The sequence below is a fragment of the Pseudophryne corroboree genome, chromosome 2 (assembly GCF_028390025.1).
Source record: "Pseudophryne corroboree isolate aPseCor3 chromosome 2, aPseCor3.hap2, whole genome shotgun sequence".
Taxonomy (NCBI): Eukaryota; Metazoa; Chordata; class Amphibia; order Anura; family Myobatrachidae; genus Pseudophryne; species Pseudophryne corroboree.
Genome location: NC_086445.1, coordinates 199,708,844 through 199,721,559, shown reverse-complemented (window position 1 = coordinate 199,721,559; position 12,716 = coordinate 199,708,844). Strand labels below are relative to the sequence as shown.

The window sequence follows — 12,716 nt, the reverse complement described above, 5'->3', positions numbered from 1 at the left end:
CAAGGTATGTGCAAAACATGGGACGTGCTGGAATTTGCCCATATTTAATGCACACACAATATTGCTGGCGTTGTCCGATGCCACAAATCCACAGGAGAGTCCAATTGGGGTAAGCCATTCCGCGATGATCTTCCTCAGTTGCCGTAAGAGGTTTTCAGCTGTGTGCGTATTCTGGAAACCGGTGATACAAAGCGTAGCCTGCCTAGGAAAGAGTTGGCGTTTGCGAGATGCTGCTACTGGTGCCGCCGCTGCTGTTCTTGCGGCGGGAGTCCATACATCTACCCAGTGGGCTGTCACAGTCATATAGTCCTGACCCTGCCCTGCTCCACTTGTCCACATGTCCGTGGTTAAGTGGACATTGGGTACAGCTGCATTTTTTAGGACACTGGTGACTCTTTTTCTGAGGTCTGTGTAAATTTTCGGTATCGCCTGCCTAGAGAAATGGAACCTAGATGGTATTTGGTACCGGGGACACAGTACCTCCAACAAGTCTCTAGTTGGCTCTGCAGTAATGATGGATACCGGAACCACGGTTCTCACCACCCAGGATGCCAAGGCCTCAGTTATCCGCTTTGCAGTAGGATGACTGCTGTGATATTTCATCTTCCTCGCAAAGGACTGTTGGACAGTCAATTGCTTGGTGGAAGTAGTAAAAGTGGTCTTACGACTTCCCCTCTGGGATGACCATCGACTCCCAGCAGCAACAACAGCAGCGCCAGCAGCAGTAGGCGTTACACGCAAGGATGCATCGGAGGAATCCCAGGCAGGAGAGGACTCGTCAGAATTGCCAGTGACATTGCCTGCAGGACTATTGGCATTCCTGGGGAAGGAGGAAATTGACACTGAGGGAGTTGGTGGGGTGGTTTGCGTGAGCTTGGTTACAAGAGGAAGGGATTTACTGGTCAGTGGACTGCTTCCGCTGTCACCCAAAGTTTTTGAACTTGTCACTGACTTATTATGAATGCGCTGCAGGTGACATATAAGGGAGGATGTTCCGAGGTGGTTAACGTCCTTACCCCTACTTATTACAGCTTGACAAAGGGAACACACGGCTTGACACCTGTTGTCCGCATTTCTGTTGAAATAGTTCCACACCGAAGAGCTGATTTTTTTGGTATTTTCACCAGGCATGTCAACGGCCATATTCCTCCCACGGACAACAGGTGTCTCCCCGGGTGCCTGACTTAAACAAACCACATCACCATCAGAATCCTCCTGGTCAATTTCCTCCCCAGCGCCAGCAACACCCATATCCTCCTCATCCTGGTGTACTTCAACACTGACATCTTCAATCTGACTATCAGGAACTGGACTGCGGGTGCTCCTTCCAGCACTTGCAGGGGGCGTGCAAATGGTGGAAGGCGCATGCTCTTCACGTCCAGTGTTGGGAAGGTCAGGCATCGCAACCGACACAATTGGACTCTCCTTGTGGATTTGGGATTTCGAAGAACGCACAGTTCTTTGCGGTGCTACTGCTTTTGCCAGCTTGAGTCTTTTCATTTTTCTAGCGAGAGGCTGAGTGCCTCCATCCTCATGTGAAGCTGAACCACTAGCCATGAACATAGGCCAGGGCCTCAGCCGTTCCTTGCCACTCCGTGTGGTAAATGGCATATTGGCAAGTTTACGCTTCTCCTCCGACAATTTTATTTTAGGTTTTGGAGTCCTTTTTTTACTGATATTTGGTGTTTTGGATTTGACATGCTCTGTACTATGACATTGGGCATCGGCCTTGGCAGACGACGTTGCTGGCATTTCATCGTCTCGGCCATGACTAGTGGCAGCAGCTTCAGCACGAGGTGGAAGTGGATCTTGATCTTTCCCTAATTTTGGAACCTCAACATTTTTGTTCTCCATATTTTAATAGGCACAACTAAAAGGCACCTCAGGTAAACAATGGAGATGGATGGATACTAGTATACAATTATGGACGGACTACCGAGTGCCGACACAGAGGTAGCTACAGCCGTGAACTACCGTACTGTGTCTGCTGCTAATATAGACCGGTTGATAAAGAGATGTCGTAGTATGTATGTATGAAGAAGAAAGAAAAAAAAACCACGGTTAGGTGGTATACAATTATGGATGGACTGCCGAGTGCCGACACAGAGGTAGCCACAGCCGTGAACTACCGTACTGTACTGTGTCTGCTGCTAATATAGACTGGTTGATAAAGAGATGTCGTAGTATGTATGTATGAAGAAGAAAGAAAAAAAAACCACGGTTAGGTGGTATACAATTATGGACGGACTGCCGAATGCCGACACAGAGGTAGCCACAGCCGTGAACTACCGTACTGTACTGTGTCTGCTGCTAATATAGACTGGTTGATAAAGAGATGTCGTAGTATGTATGTATGAAGAAGAAAGAAAAAAAAACCACGGTTAGGTGGTATACAATTATGGACGGACTGCCGAGTGCCGACACAGAGGTAGCCACAGCCATGAACTACCGTACTGTACTGTGTCTGCTGCTAATATAGACTGGTTGATAAAGAGATGTCGTAGTATGTATGTATGAAGAAGAAAGAAAAAAAACCACGGTTAGGTGGTATACAATTATGGACGGACTGCTGAGTGCCGACACAGAGGTAGCCACAGCCGTGAACTACCGTACTGTACTGTGTCTGCTGCTAATATAGACTGGTTGATAAAGAGATGTCGTAGTATGTATGTATAAAGAAGAAAGAAAAAAAAAACACGGTTAGGTGGTATACAATTATGGACGGACTGCCGAGTGCCGACACAGAGGTAGCCACAGCCGTGAACTACCGTACTGTACTGTGTCTGCTGCTAATATAGACTGGTTGATAAAGAGATGTAGTAGTATGTATGTATGTATAAAGAAGAAAGAAAAAAAAACCACGGGTAGGTGGTATACAATTATGGATGGACTGCCGAGTGCCGACACAGAGGTAGCTACAGCCGTGAACTACCGTACTGTGTCTGCTGCGACTGGATGATAAATAATGATATAAAAAATATATATATATCACTACTGCAGCCGGACAGGTATATATATTATATAATGACGGACCTGCTGGACACTGTCTGTCAGCAGAATGAGTTTTTTATAGAATAAAAAAAAAAACACCACACAAGTGAAGTCACACGACGAGTGTTTAACTTTTTCAGGCAATCACAATATAGTATACTACTAACTATACTGGTGGTCAGTGTGGTCAGGTCACTGGTCAGTCACACTGGCAGTGGCACTCCTGCAGCAAAAGTGTGCACTGTTTAATTTTAATATAATATGTACTCCTGGCTCCTGCTATAACCTATAACTGGCACTGCAGTGCTCCCCAGTCTCCCCCACAATTATAAGCTGTGTGAGCTGAGCACAGTCAGATATATAATATATACATAGATGATGCAGCACACTGGGCTGAGCAGTGCACACAGATATGGTATGTGACTGTCTTGTACTCCTGGCTCCTGCTATAACCTATAACTGGCACTGCAGTGCTCCCCAGTCTCCCCCACAATTATAAGCTGTGTGAGCTGAGCACAGTCAGATATATAATATATACATAGATGATGCAGGCATGCAGCACACTGGGCTGAGCAGTGCACACAGATATGGTATGTGACTGAGTCACTGTGTGTACCGTTTTTTTCAGGCAGAGAACGGATATATTAAATAAAACAACTGCACTGCTGGTGGTCACTGTAGTCAGTCACTAAACTCTGCACTCTCTTCTACAGTATCAGCCTCAGGTCAATCTCTCTCTCTCTCTCCTAATCTAAATGGAGAGGACGCCAGCCACGTCCTCTCCCTATCAATCTCAATGCACGTGTGAAAATGGCGGTGACGCGCGGCTCCTTATATAGAATCCGAGTCTCGCGAGAATCCGACAGCGTCATGATGACGTTCGGGCGCGCTCGGGTTAACCGAGCAAGGCGGGAAGATCCGAGTCGCTCGGACCCGTGAAAAAAAACATGAAGTTCGTGCGGGTTCGGATTCAGAGAAACCGAACCCGCTCATCTCTAGTTGGGGGTACAGGCTCCTGCCTTTTTTTACTTGGATTCAAATTAAATACAGAGTGCACCTGAGTATCATTTTGTATGTCAAATGAGTGCCGTACACACATACACTAGCATACTTACAAACACACACAGCATACATACATACATACATACATACATACATACACACGGTGTGCATGCACACACACAACAGTATACATGCACACGGCACACATACATACACACAGTATACATGCACACAGCATACTTACATACACAAAGTGTACATGCACACAGCGTACGTACGTATATACATACATACATACACACACACAGCAAACTTACACACACAGCGTGGAAGGAGACCGGCAACTGCCAAGCCACGACATGAAGCAGATTCACGGGACCAGCAGGTGACGTCATCAACAACTGCCGATCGCGGCTAGACGCATCTGAAGACAACGCATTACCGGACAGCGAAGGAAAAGGTCCCGATTAGTGTAAGATAGGGACAGGTAACCTAAACCACTATCAAACTCCAGTATACCGGCTCTTTCCACATTACCCTAAAAGAGCTGTAAACATTTATCTAACAAACTTTTTCTTTACAGGTGCCACTAATGATATTCTTTTCTTCAGCTTTATCATTACTTTTTCATTAGCGCCTATGTCAATTGTTACACACAGCACGCAGCCACACACAGTATACATGCACACAGCCACACATAGTATACATGCACACAGCACACACACAGTATACATGCACACAGCACACATACATGCACTCAGCCACACACATGACAGTATACATGCACCCACATATACATACAGTATACATGCACACACAGAGTAAACATGCACACATACTGCCATACATACACATACAGCATACATGCATAGAGTTTACAAACACACCATTGACAGGAAGCACAGCCCCTCCACCCAACCACATGCTACTCACAGTAATTGGGACATCATGTACACTACTGTCCCCTCTTTCACCTGCTGGCTGCTGCAGTAGTGCTGAGTGGCTGATAATAGCAGGGACAGCTACTGCCTGCCTCACCAGGCTCTGTCATAATGACCAACGTACTGCCTGAGAGAAGCTGCGCGCTTTCGCTGCAGCTCCCCCTACAGGCAGACAGCACAGCAGCCGCCTGTCAGTGTAAGGACACGGAGGGAGATGCTGCAGCCACGTTACAGGTGCAGCTCCTCCGTAGCCAGAAAAAAAAAAAAATTGGTCACCAGCGCGGATGGATTGCCCGCCAGGGGGGATTTCTAGGTACTCGGAACCCCCCCCCCCCCCTGCGTGCGCGTATGACTCACATACATAACCAGGAACTTTGGGCACACATCAGTCGTTCCATCGTATGCTGTCTTAGACAGATCAGCTCTCAAAAGGTGGGTACACACTACCCGATGGCGGAACCGCAGCGATGGACGACTATATCGTTGAACGATATAGCGTTCAATGATATAGTGCGTACACACTGAACATTATCATTCAACGAAAACGTTCAGTGACATCTTCGCCAGCATTCCCAAACATGCAGCTCAGTCCAACATTGGGCTTAATAAGACTTGATCGTAGCAGCAAATTTGTTAGCTGATGGTCAAAACCATGTGCACTACAGGGGGGGCAGATATAACATGTGCAGAGAGAGTTAGATTTGGGGGGGGGGTGTTAAAACTGAAATCTAAATTGCAGTCTAAAAATAAAGCAGCCAGTATTTACCCTGCTCAGAAACAATATAACCCACCCAAATTTAATGCTATCCATGCATCAGAACGATATTGTTCCAACCAGCCCACTAGTTGGCTGGTTGGAATAATAATCTGGCTGTGTGTGGGAGCAAACGATTATCAGCCATTTGCTCCCAAACGCTAAAATATGTCCAGAAACGGTTGTTCCAACTAGATGGGAAAATCAAACCTGTTTGATTTTCCCAACTAATCGTGTCTAGTGTAGGGTGAACTTCCTCCCCAACTGAACGATGAGTAGGTGGACATTTTGACCATGAGTGTCCGCCTAATTCTTCATTGGGATCCCTGTCAGATGCAGCGGCTGAGTGAGAGGAGAGGATTCAGTGCCCCCGCTGCACTAGTGCACCCCAACAGTGTTCACCACCCGCAGCAGCAGTGTCCCCTGCCTGCACTCCATCAGAGATCACCTGGCACCTACCCTACCAACCCCCGCATTACCACCCCCAGCAGCGGTGTTCCCCTACCTGCACCTCATCAGCAGCGGACACCTGTCACCCCGCCCGTAATCACCAGCCACACAGTGTTTCCCTGCCCCACCTCACCAGCAGCGGACACCCGGCGTCTGTCCACCCACCCACCCCGGCAGCGGGAGGCAGTAGAGCGGGAGCCGGGAGAAGGTTCAGGGGCAGCTGCAGCAGTCTATCACTGCTGCTGGGCTGCCCCTGTCACCCTGGGATCAGTGATGGCAACAGTCGTTGTGCTGTAGCCTGGATGGTATGCACGGCTCATTACACCTGCATTATAACAAATGTTGGCAACTTAAGGAGTATCAAATGCAAAAGGATATACAGCATATTCTCTTGCATACTGTATATCAGTGTTAGTAAGTCCACGGCTCCCTTATACTATAAATGATCATATGTCCCTTCAAATGCTGCCATAATGTGTAAAAAGGGGGGCTCTGCCTGCCTAATGTGTAAAAAAGGGGGACTCTGCCTGCTTAATGTTTAAAAAGGGGGACTCTGCCTGCTTAATGTGTAAAAGAGGGAGAGTCTGCCTACCTAATGTGTAAAAGGGGGCTCTACGTGCCATAATGTCTAAAAGGGGACTCTACCTGCCATAATGTCTAAAAGGGACTCTACCTGCCGTAATGTCTAAAAGGGAATTCTACCTGCCGTAATGTCTAAAAGGGATTCTACCTGCCGTAATGTGTAAAAGAGAGCTCTGCCTGCCATAATGTCTAAAAGGAGACTCTGCCTGCCATACTGTGTAAAAGGGGGCTCTACCTGCCGTAATGTGTAAAAGGGGGCTCTACCTGCAGTACTGTGTAAAAGGGAACTCTACCTGCCGTACTGAGCAAAAAGGGAGTCTGCCTGCAGTACTGTGCTGAATATTACAGCTCTGTAATAACCCTGACAACAGAGTGCGGAAATGCAACATACAAAGTTGCAATATGAAATGCTATTTGTAGCAATGTTGGATTAAAGGGAGTGCCATTTTGAATGCTACAAAATAGATACAGTCTAACCTTATAAAGACATCTTTATGCAGAGTTAACATTAAAGGACAACCATGTGTAAACTGTAAAACCACTCTAAACCAATTAACTTATATTATCTTATTTCACTCTGCGCACATACAGGGTTTTAGTATTGTTACAACATTGTTTAATACAAATAAAAGTTATATATTAGTTATAAAGTTGCCACTTCAGCTAGTGTCCTAGTGCACTATGTACTGTATCATGATGCCCTAACCACCCTGTAACTGTACTGCACCCAGACTTCCCATCAGTACAAGTGGCACTGTACCTCCCTTGATCTATCTCTGTGCCCTAACCTTGCCCCACCTCCCCCTGACCTCTCTATAGCTGCACCATCATCTCCCCCTGACCTTTCTATCTCTGCACCCTATCCTCACCCTCCTTCCCCTGACCTCTCTGTTTCTACGCCCTAACCTCACCATCTTTGCGCCCTAACATTTTAAAATAAATAAATAATAATAAACAGGACATGCAAAAAAAAAAAATCTTAAAAAAAAAAGAAAATTGAATTCAAAACATGCAGAAGCAGGCAAAACCTGTCCGCCTACTTCTGTGACATCACAAGTTAGAGGAAAGTTGGCTGGCCTCCTGAAAAAGTTGGTTAGGTGTGTGGAGCACTGTTTTAGTTGGACCCCCCCCCCCTTTCTGCAGTGCACATGGTTTTGCCCATCTGCTAACAAATTTGCTGCTACGATCAGGTCTGAATTAGGCCGATTGATGGGTTGAGCTGCATGTCCGCTCAATAGTGATGAACGCTGGAGCGCATATCGTTCATTGTTCATCAATCTGACCCCCATACACGCTGGCCGATTTCAAGCCAAAAATAAACGATAATGACATAAATATCGTTATCGTTAATTTTTTATGCAGAAATCGGCTAGTCCATAAGGCAGAGGCGGTCGCAGGGCGAGAGGGGACGGGCAACCCTCCGTTTCCAGAGAGGAGACGAAGCATTGCGGGGGGCGGTGTGGCGCGAATGGGGGGTGAAGGCGGAAAAATGTGGGCATGTCGGGGGCGTGATCACAGCGGCTGTGTGACGTCACACGCAGCTGCAGCGATCGAGAAGAATGTGACGGGCGCAATTTCTGCTTCATCAGGGGTGGGAGACGGCGGTCAGCATGCTAGGAAAAGGATTGCAAATTCTGCTAAATAGCAGAATTTGCAATCCTCACTGAATTAGGCTCAATGTGCACCCCTGAGTCAGGCCCAAACTCTTGGGTGCGCCAATAAGCCACTGCACTGGGACCAATTTCTTCTCGGCAACCATGAGTATCAACTGTATCTTACATACAGGGCAACTATTTTACAATAAGAATTTTCCAAATTATTACTTGTGCAATAAGTACTTTGTTATATGATATCTTTTTATTATTATAATCAGATATGTTGCTCTTATACAGAAAATGGTCTTGGTTACATCTGAATAGGAACAAAAATTGCAGTATATCTACTGGAAGATAAAGTAGATTTTTGTCATTTAAAAACATTTATTTATGTCAAATCTAATTTTTCTATAAAGGTTATAGTTGTTATTATTATTATTATTATTATTATTAATAATAATAATAATAATAATAAAATGTTTGCAGCATTTTACAATTTACAACAAACACAGATATAAAACAAGGCTAGCTAGTAAGAGAAAAACATAGACAAGGGCCCTGCTCACAAGCTTATACAGTAATCAATATGAACATTGGCCCTCATTCCGAGTTGTTCGCTCGGTATTTTTCATCGCATCGCAGTGAAAATCCGCTTAGTACGCATGCGCAATGTTCGCACTGCGACTGCGCCAAGTAACTTTACTATGATGAAAGTATTTTTACTCACGGCTTTTTCTTCGCTCCGGCGATCGTAATGTGATTGACAGGAAATGGGTGTTACTGGGCGGAAACACGGCGTTTCAGGGGCGTGTGGCTGAAAACGCTACCGTTTCCGGAAAAAACGCAGGAGTGGCCGGGGAAACGGTGGGAGTGCCTGGGCGAACGCTGGGTGTGTTTGTGACGTCAACCAGGAACGACAAGCACTGAAATGATCGCACAGGCAGAGTAAGTCTGGAGCTACTCTGAAACTGCTAAGTAGTTAGTAATCGCAATATTGCGAATACATCGGTCGCAATTTTAAGAAGCTAAGATTCACTCCCAGTAGGCGGCGGCTTAGCGTGTGTAACTCTGCTAAAATCGCCTTGCGACCGATCAACTCGGAATGAGGGCCATAGTGGTTTGATTCAGGAGGTTAAGTCCCAAATATTACCCATTGGTTGAGCCAGTTCGCAATGTTGGAAAGTGACTACTGGGACTTACACTATGGTGGATTGGGAGGTCAGTTTATTGATTAAGTGTAGAGGGAAAAGAAGCCTAATTATTTTGTGTACTGTGTAGAAGGAAGGTAATTGGGTATAATAGCCTGGGAAGTTAAAAAACATGGCTGAGGAATTTGGTAAGCTTCCGGAAATAGTTGAGTTGTAATAAAGTACTTGCATTTCCCCCACAATGTCTAATGTAATCTGAAATGTTAGTACAATAGTAATTTTACACTGGGTGTTCCTACAGACAATATGTATTTTTTTTTATTTTTCAAGACATTTGCTTTTGTTGCATTTATGCTAAAAGAAGGTGAATAGCATTCGATAAGCCAATTTTTCATTTGAAAAACATTGTGATTGTTCATCTTTGCAGGACCCTTCTTGGAATCATAGATCTTACAGGCTGGCTGTGGCCAAGCTCACTCCTCCCCTCATCCCATTTCTTCCTCTCATCCTGAAAGGTATCTCACATGGTTAAATGTATTAGCATTAACTGGATACATAACAGCGTTGCTGTAACATGGACAAGCATTGTATATTGGTATACCAGGGGAACTAGATGTGGCAATGGAGAAGCCCCTTGTTAAGTTTATCCAAGGATGACCTTTTCCTGAGGTCCTTCCGTCTCAGGTACAGCCATGAACCCTCGGAGAAGTAGATAACAGGTAGAACACTTGATACAAACCTGCAAGTTGCCATGTGTAAAACAAACACATTTGTTAAAGGTTCAGTCAGGAAATCATGCACTATGCACAGGAGGTACTAACAAACATGCAAAATATTTGGCTGCGCAAGGGCCATTTAAAGAGCTGGGGGGCCCAGTGTGCAGCAGCCCCCCCCCCCCTCCCCCTCCATATCTGGTGTCGCCGCCATTATCTTTCTGGTGAGTTATTCTGAAAGATGATACGTGCAGAATAGAGCAGAGATCCTGGCACTGGGCCATAGTTGTCACTAGTTCTTGTGCAGATCAGTCTGAATATTTCACCAGAAATGGAGGGGCCACCTCACAGGTCAGTCCTGAGGGTGTATAGCGAGGGGCCTCCCATAGTTCTGTGTGAACCCTACATTCTGCACCTGTGATAGATATGCCAATGCAACAAGGCTTAAACTGGTCCTAGAGAGGTTGTGGAACTAATCTCCACTGCTGCATCCCCCGCAATTCCCCAGGGCCTCCTTCCCCGCTGCATCACACCCCTCCAGTTTTCTTTCTTTTTTACTATCTTGATGTAACATAGGTCCTTATGTGCTGCCCCTCTGCTTACTGTTGATTTCAGAGACAGACGTCACCTCTGTTAGACAGTGGATCACTCTGCTGTCTGTCTCCATTCCCAGCACTAGAGGCAGCTTCCCTGCTCTAGTGTTTTCCCTCCTAGTGTCAGCTCAGTGCAGGAGGAGGTGCTTAGTGCTCAGTCTGAGAGAGTTCTTCCTGGGAGAGACAAACTGCACTGACGTGCAGCTTCTACTCTCCCCAGTGTGTGACCTTGTCTACACCGCAGCCGCATCCTGTGTGTACTGAGACGCTGTGTCACCGCTGTACTGCTTTACACGTATACTGTGAGTTCCTGCTGCAGAAAATCTTCTATATACTACAAGCTGTTATCTCTGTTATCTGAATAAACCAATCATCCTGGTTAAGTGCCGTTGTGTGCACTAACGTCCCTATCCGACACCGCAATATTCTGCCAACAGCCTCATGATGTCACTGAGTCTTATTCTGCCATAAGAGGCGGAGGTGGGCCAAGTCACTGCAGCATCACCCGCCCGGCACATTTATTGGTATAGGCTGAGTAGCGAACAACAGAGCAGCCTCCTTCATCATCAGGAAGCCACCACCAAACACAACTGAAGGAGCGCAGTTCCACCCCATTCCGGCCCACTGTAACCCCCGCACTAAGGGTGAGCAGAGCTTTTCAACATGTGCATATTCATCTTTTTATCCACGTATTGCTTTCACAGGGCACCCCCACATCCTGGGTTTGGGAGCCACCCTTGCCCATGGTAAAACAGGAAATATCGCTCTACAAGTGTATTCTCCGTCTCTTCAGTCTCATTTAAATAATCTTCTTCTATGCCATAAGCACTGAGAGAAGTTTCATAGATTATGTTTTCTGTGTTAATTGTGGGCTTACCTATATTTTACATTACATGTGCTCTCAAATGTTACTAGTTTACTGTAGATTCAAATACGTATATTACATTATATAAGTGGATTCAGCTGTTGTTCTGTGTTTTTTAGACCTGACTTTCATCCATGAGGGCAACAGGAGTACACTGGATAACCTAGTAAACTTTGAGAAGATGGTGAGTTAATAATTAAGAGGTATGAGAACTTCTAAAGGGGAAAACCTGTTGTTGCCCTTATCAACCACTCAGATTTTAGCTGTCATTTAGCTAGTACAAGGGCCAGAGCTAGGGTGTTCAGCGCCCCCCTGCAAACTAGAAATTTGCGCCGTCCCATATTTAATAAAGGACTAGTGCACACCAAAATGGTGTGGTCTCACAAGGAAGGGGTATGGTCACACAACAGTACCCCCAATACAAAGTATGCCACACAGTAGCACAATCTTATTCACATTACACAGCACACAGTGCCCCTGATTCACATTACACCATATAGTAGTGTCCCTTATTCACATTACACTACACAGTAGTACCCCTTATACAGTAGTGCCCCTTATTCACAATGCCCAAAATAGTACCCCTTATACACAATGCCCACAGTAGTACACCTTACACAATGCCCACAGTAGTAGCGCCGCTTATACACATAATGCCCACAGTGGTAGTGCCCCTTACACACATAGTGCCCACAGTAGTTGTGCCCCTTACACATAATGCCCACAGTAGTGTTGCCTCTTATACAGATAAAGCCCACAATTGTAATACCGCTTATACATTAATACCCACAGTAGTCATGCCCCTTATACACATTATGTCAGGTAGTCTTATACATTACTGCAGCTGCTGATGCCCGCATAATACTACTGCGGCGGCGGCAATGCAGGTGCAGGTGGTGGTTCTGCGTCCACAGTGCAGATGCGCTGTATGCTGGGCACCACTAGCACACCAATAATTACAGCCCTGTATATATATATATGTATATATATATATATATATACACACTGCTCAAAAAAATAAAATAACACATCCTAGATCTGAATTAATGAACTATTCTTATTAAATACTTTGTTCTTTACAT

General features: G+C 45.6%; 1 protein-coding gene across 1 annotated transcript in view; it reads left to right on the top strand.

Annotated features, from left to right (window-relative positions):
* Positions 1-12,716, top strand: part of RAPGEF3 (Rap guanine nucleotide exchange factor 3) — a 369,364-nt gene that overhangs the window by 341,940 nt on the left and 14,708 nt on the right. Inside the window, exons 23-24 of the mRNA XM_063952220.1 lie at positions 9,891-9,978; positions 11,754-11,818. Of these exons, the coding sequence (XP_063808290.1) occupies positions 9,891-9,978; positions 11,754-11,818 (153 nt within the window). The remainder of the gene's footprint in view (positions 1-9,890; positions 9,979-11,753; positions 11,819-12,716) is intronic.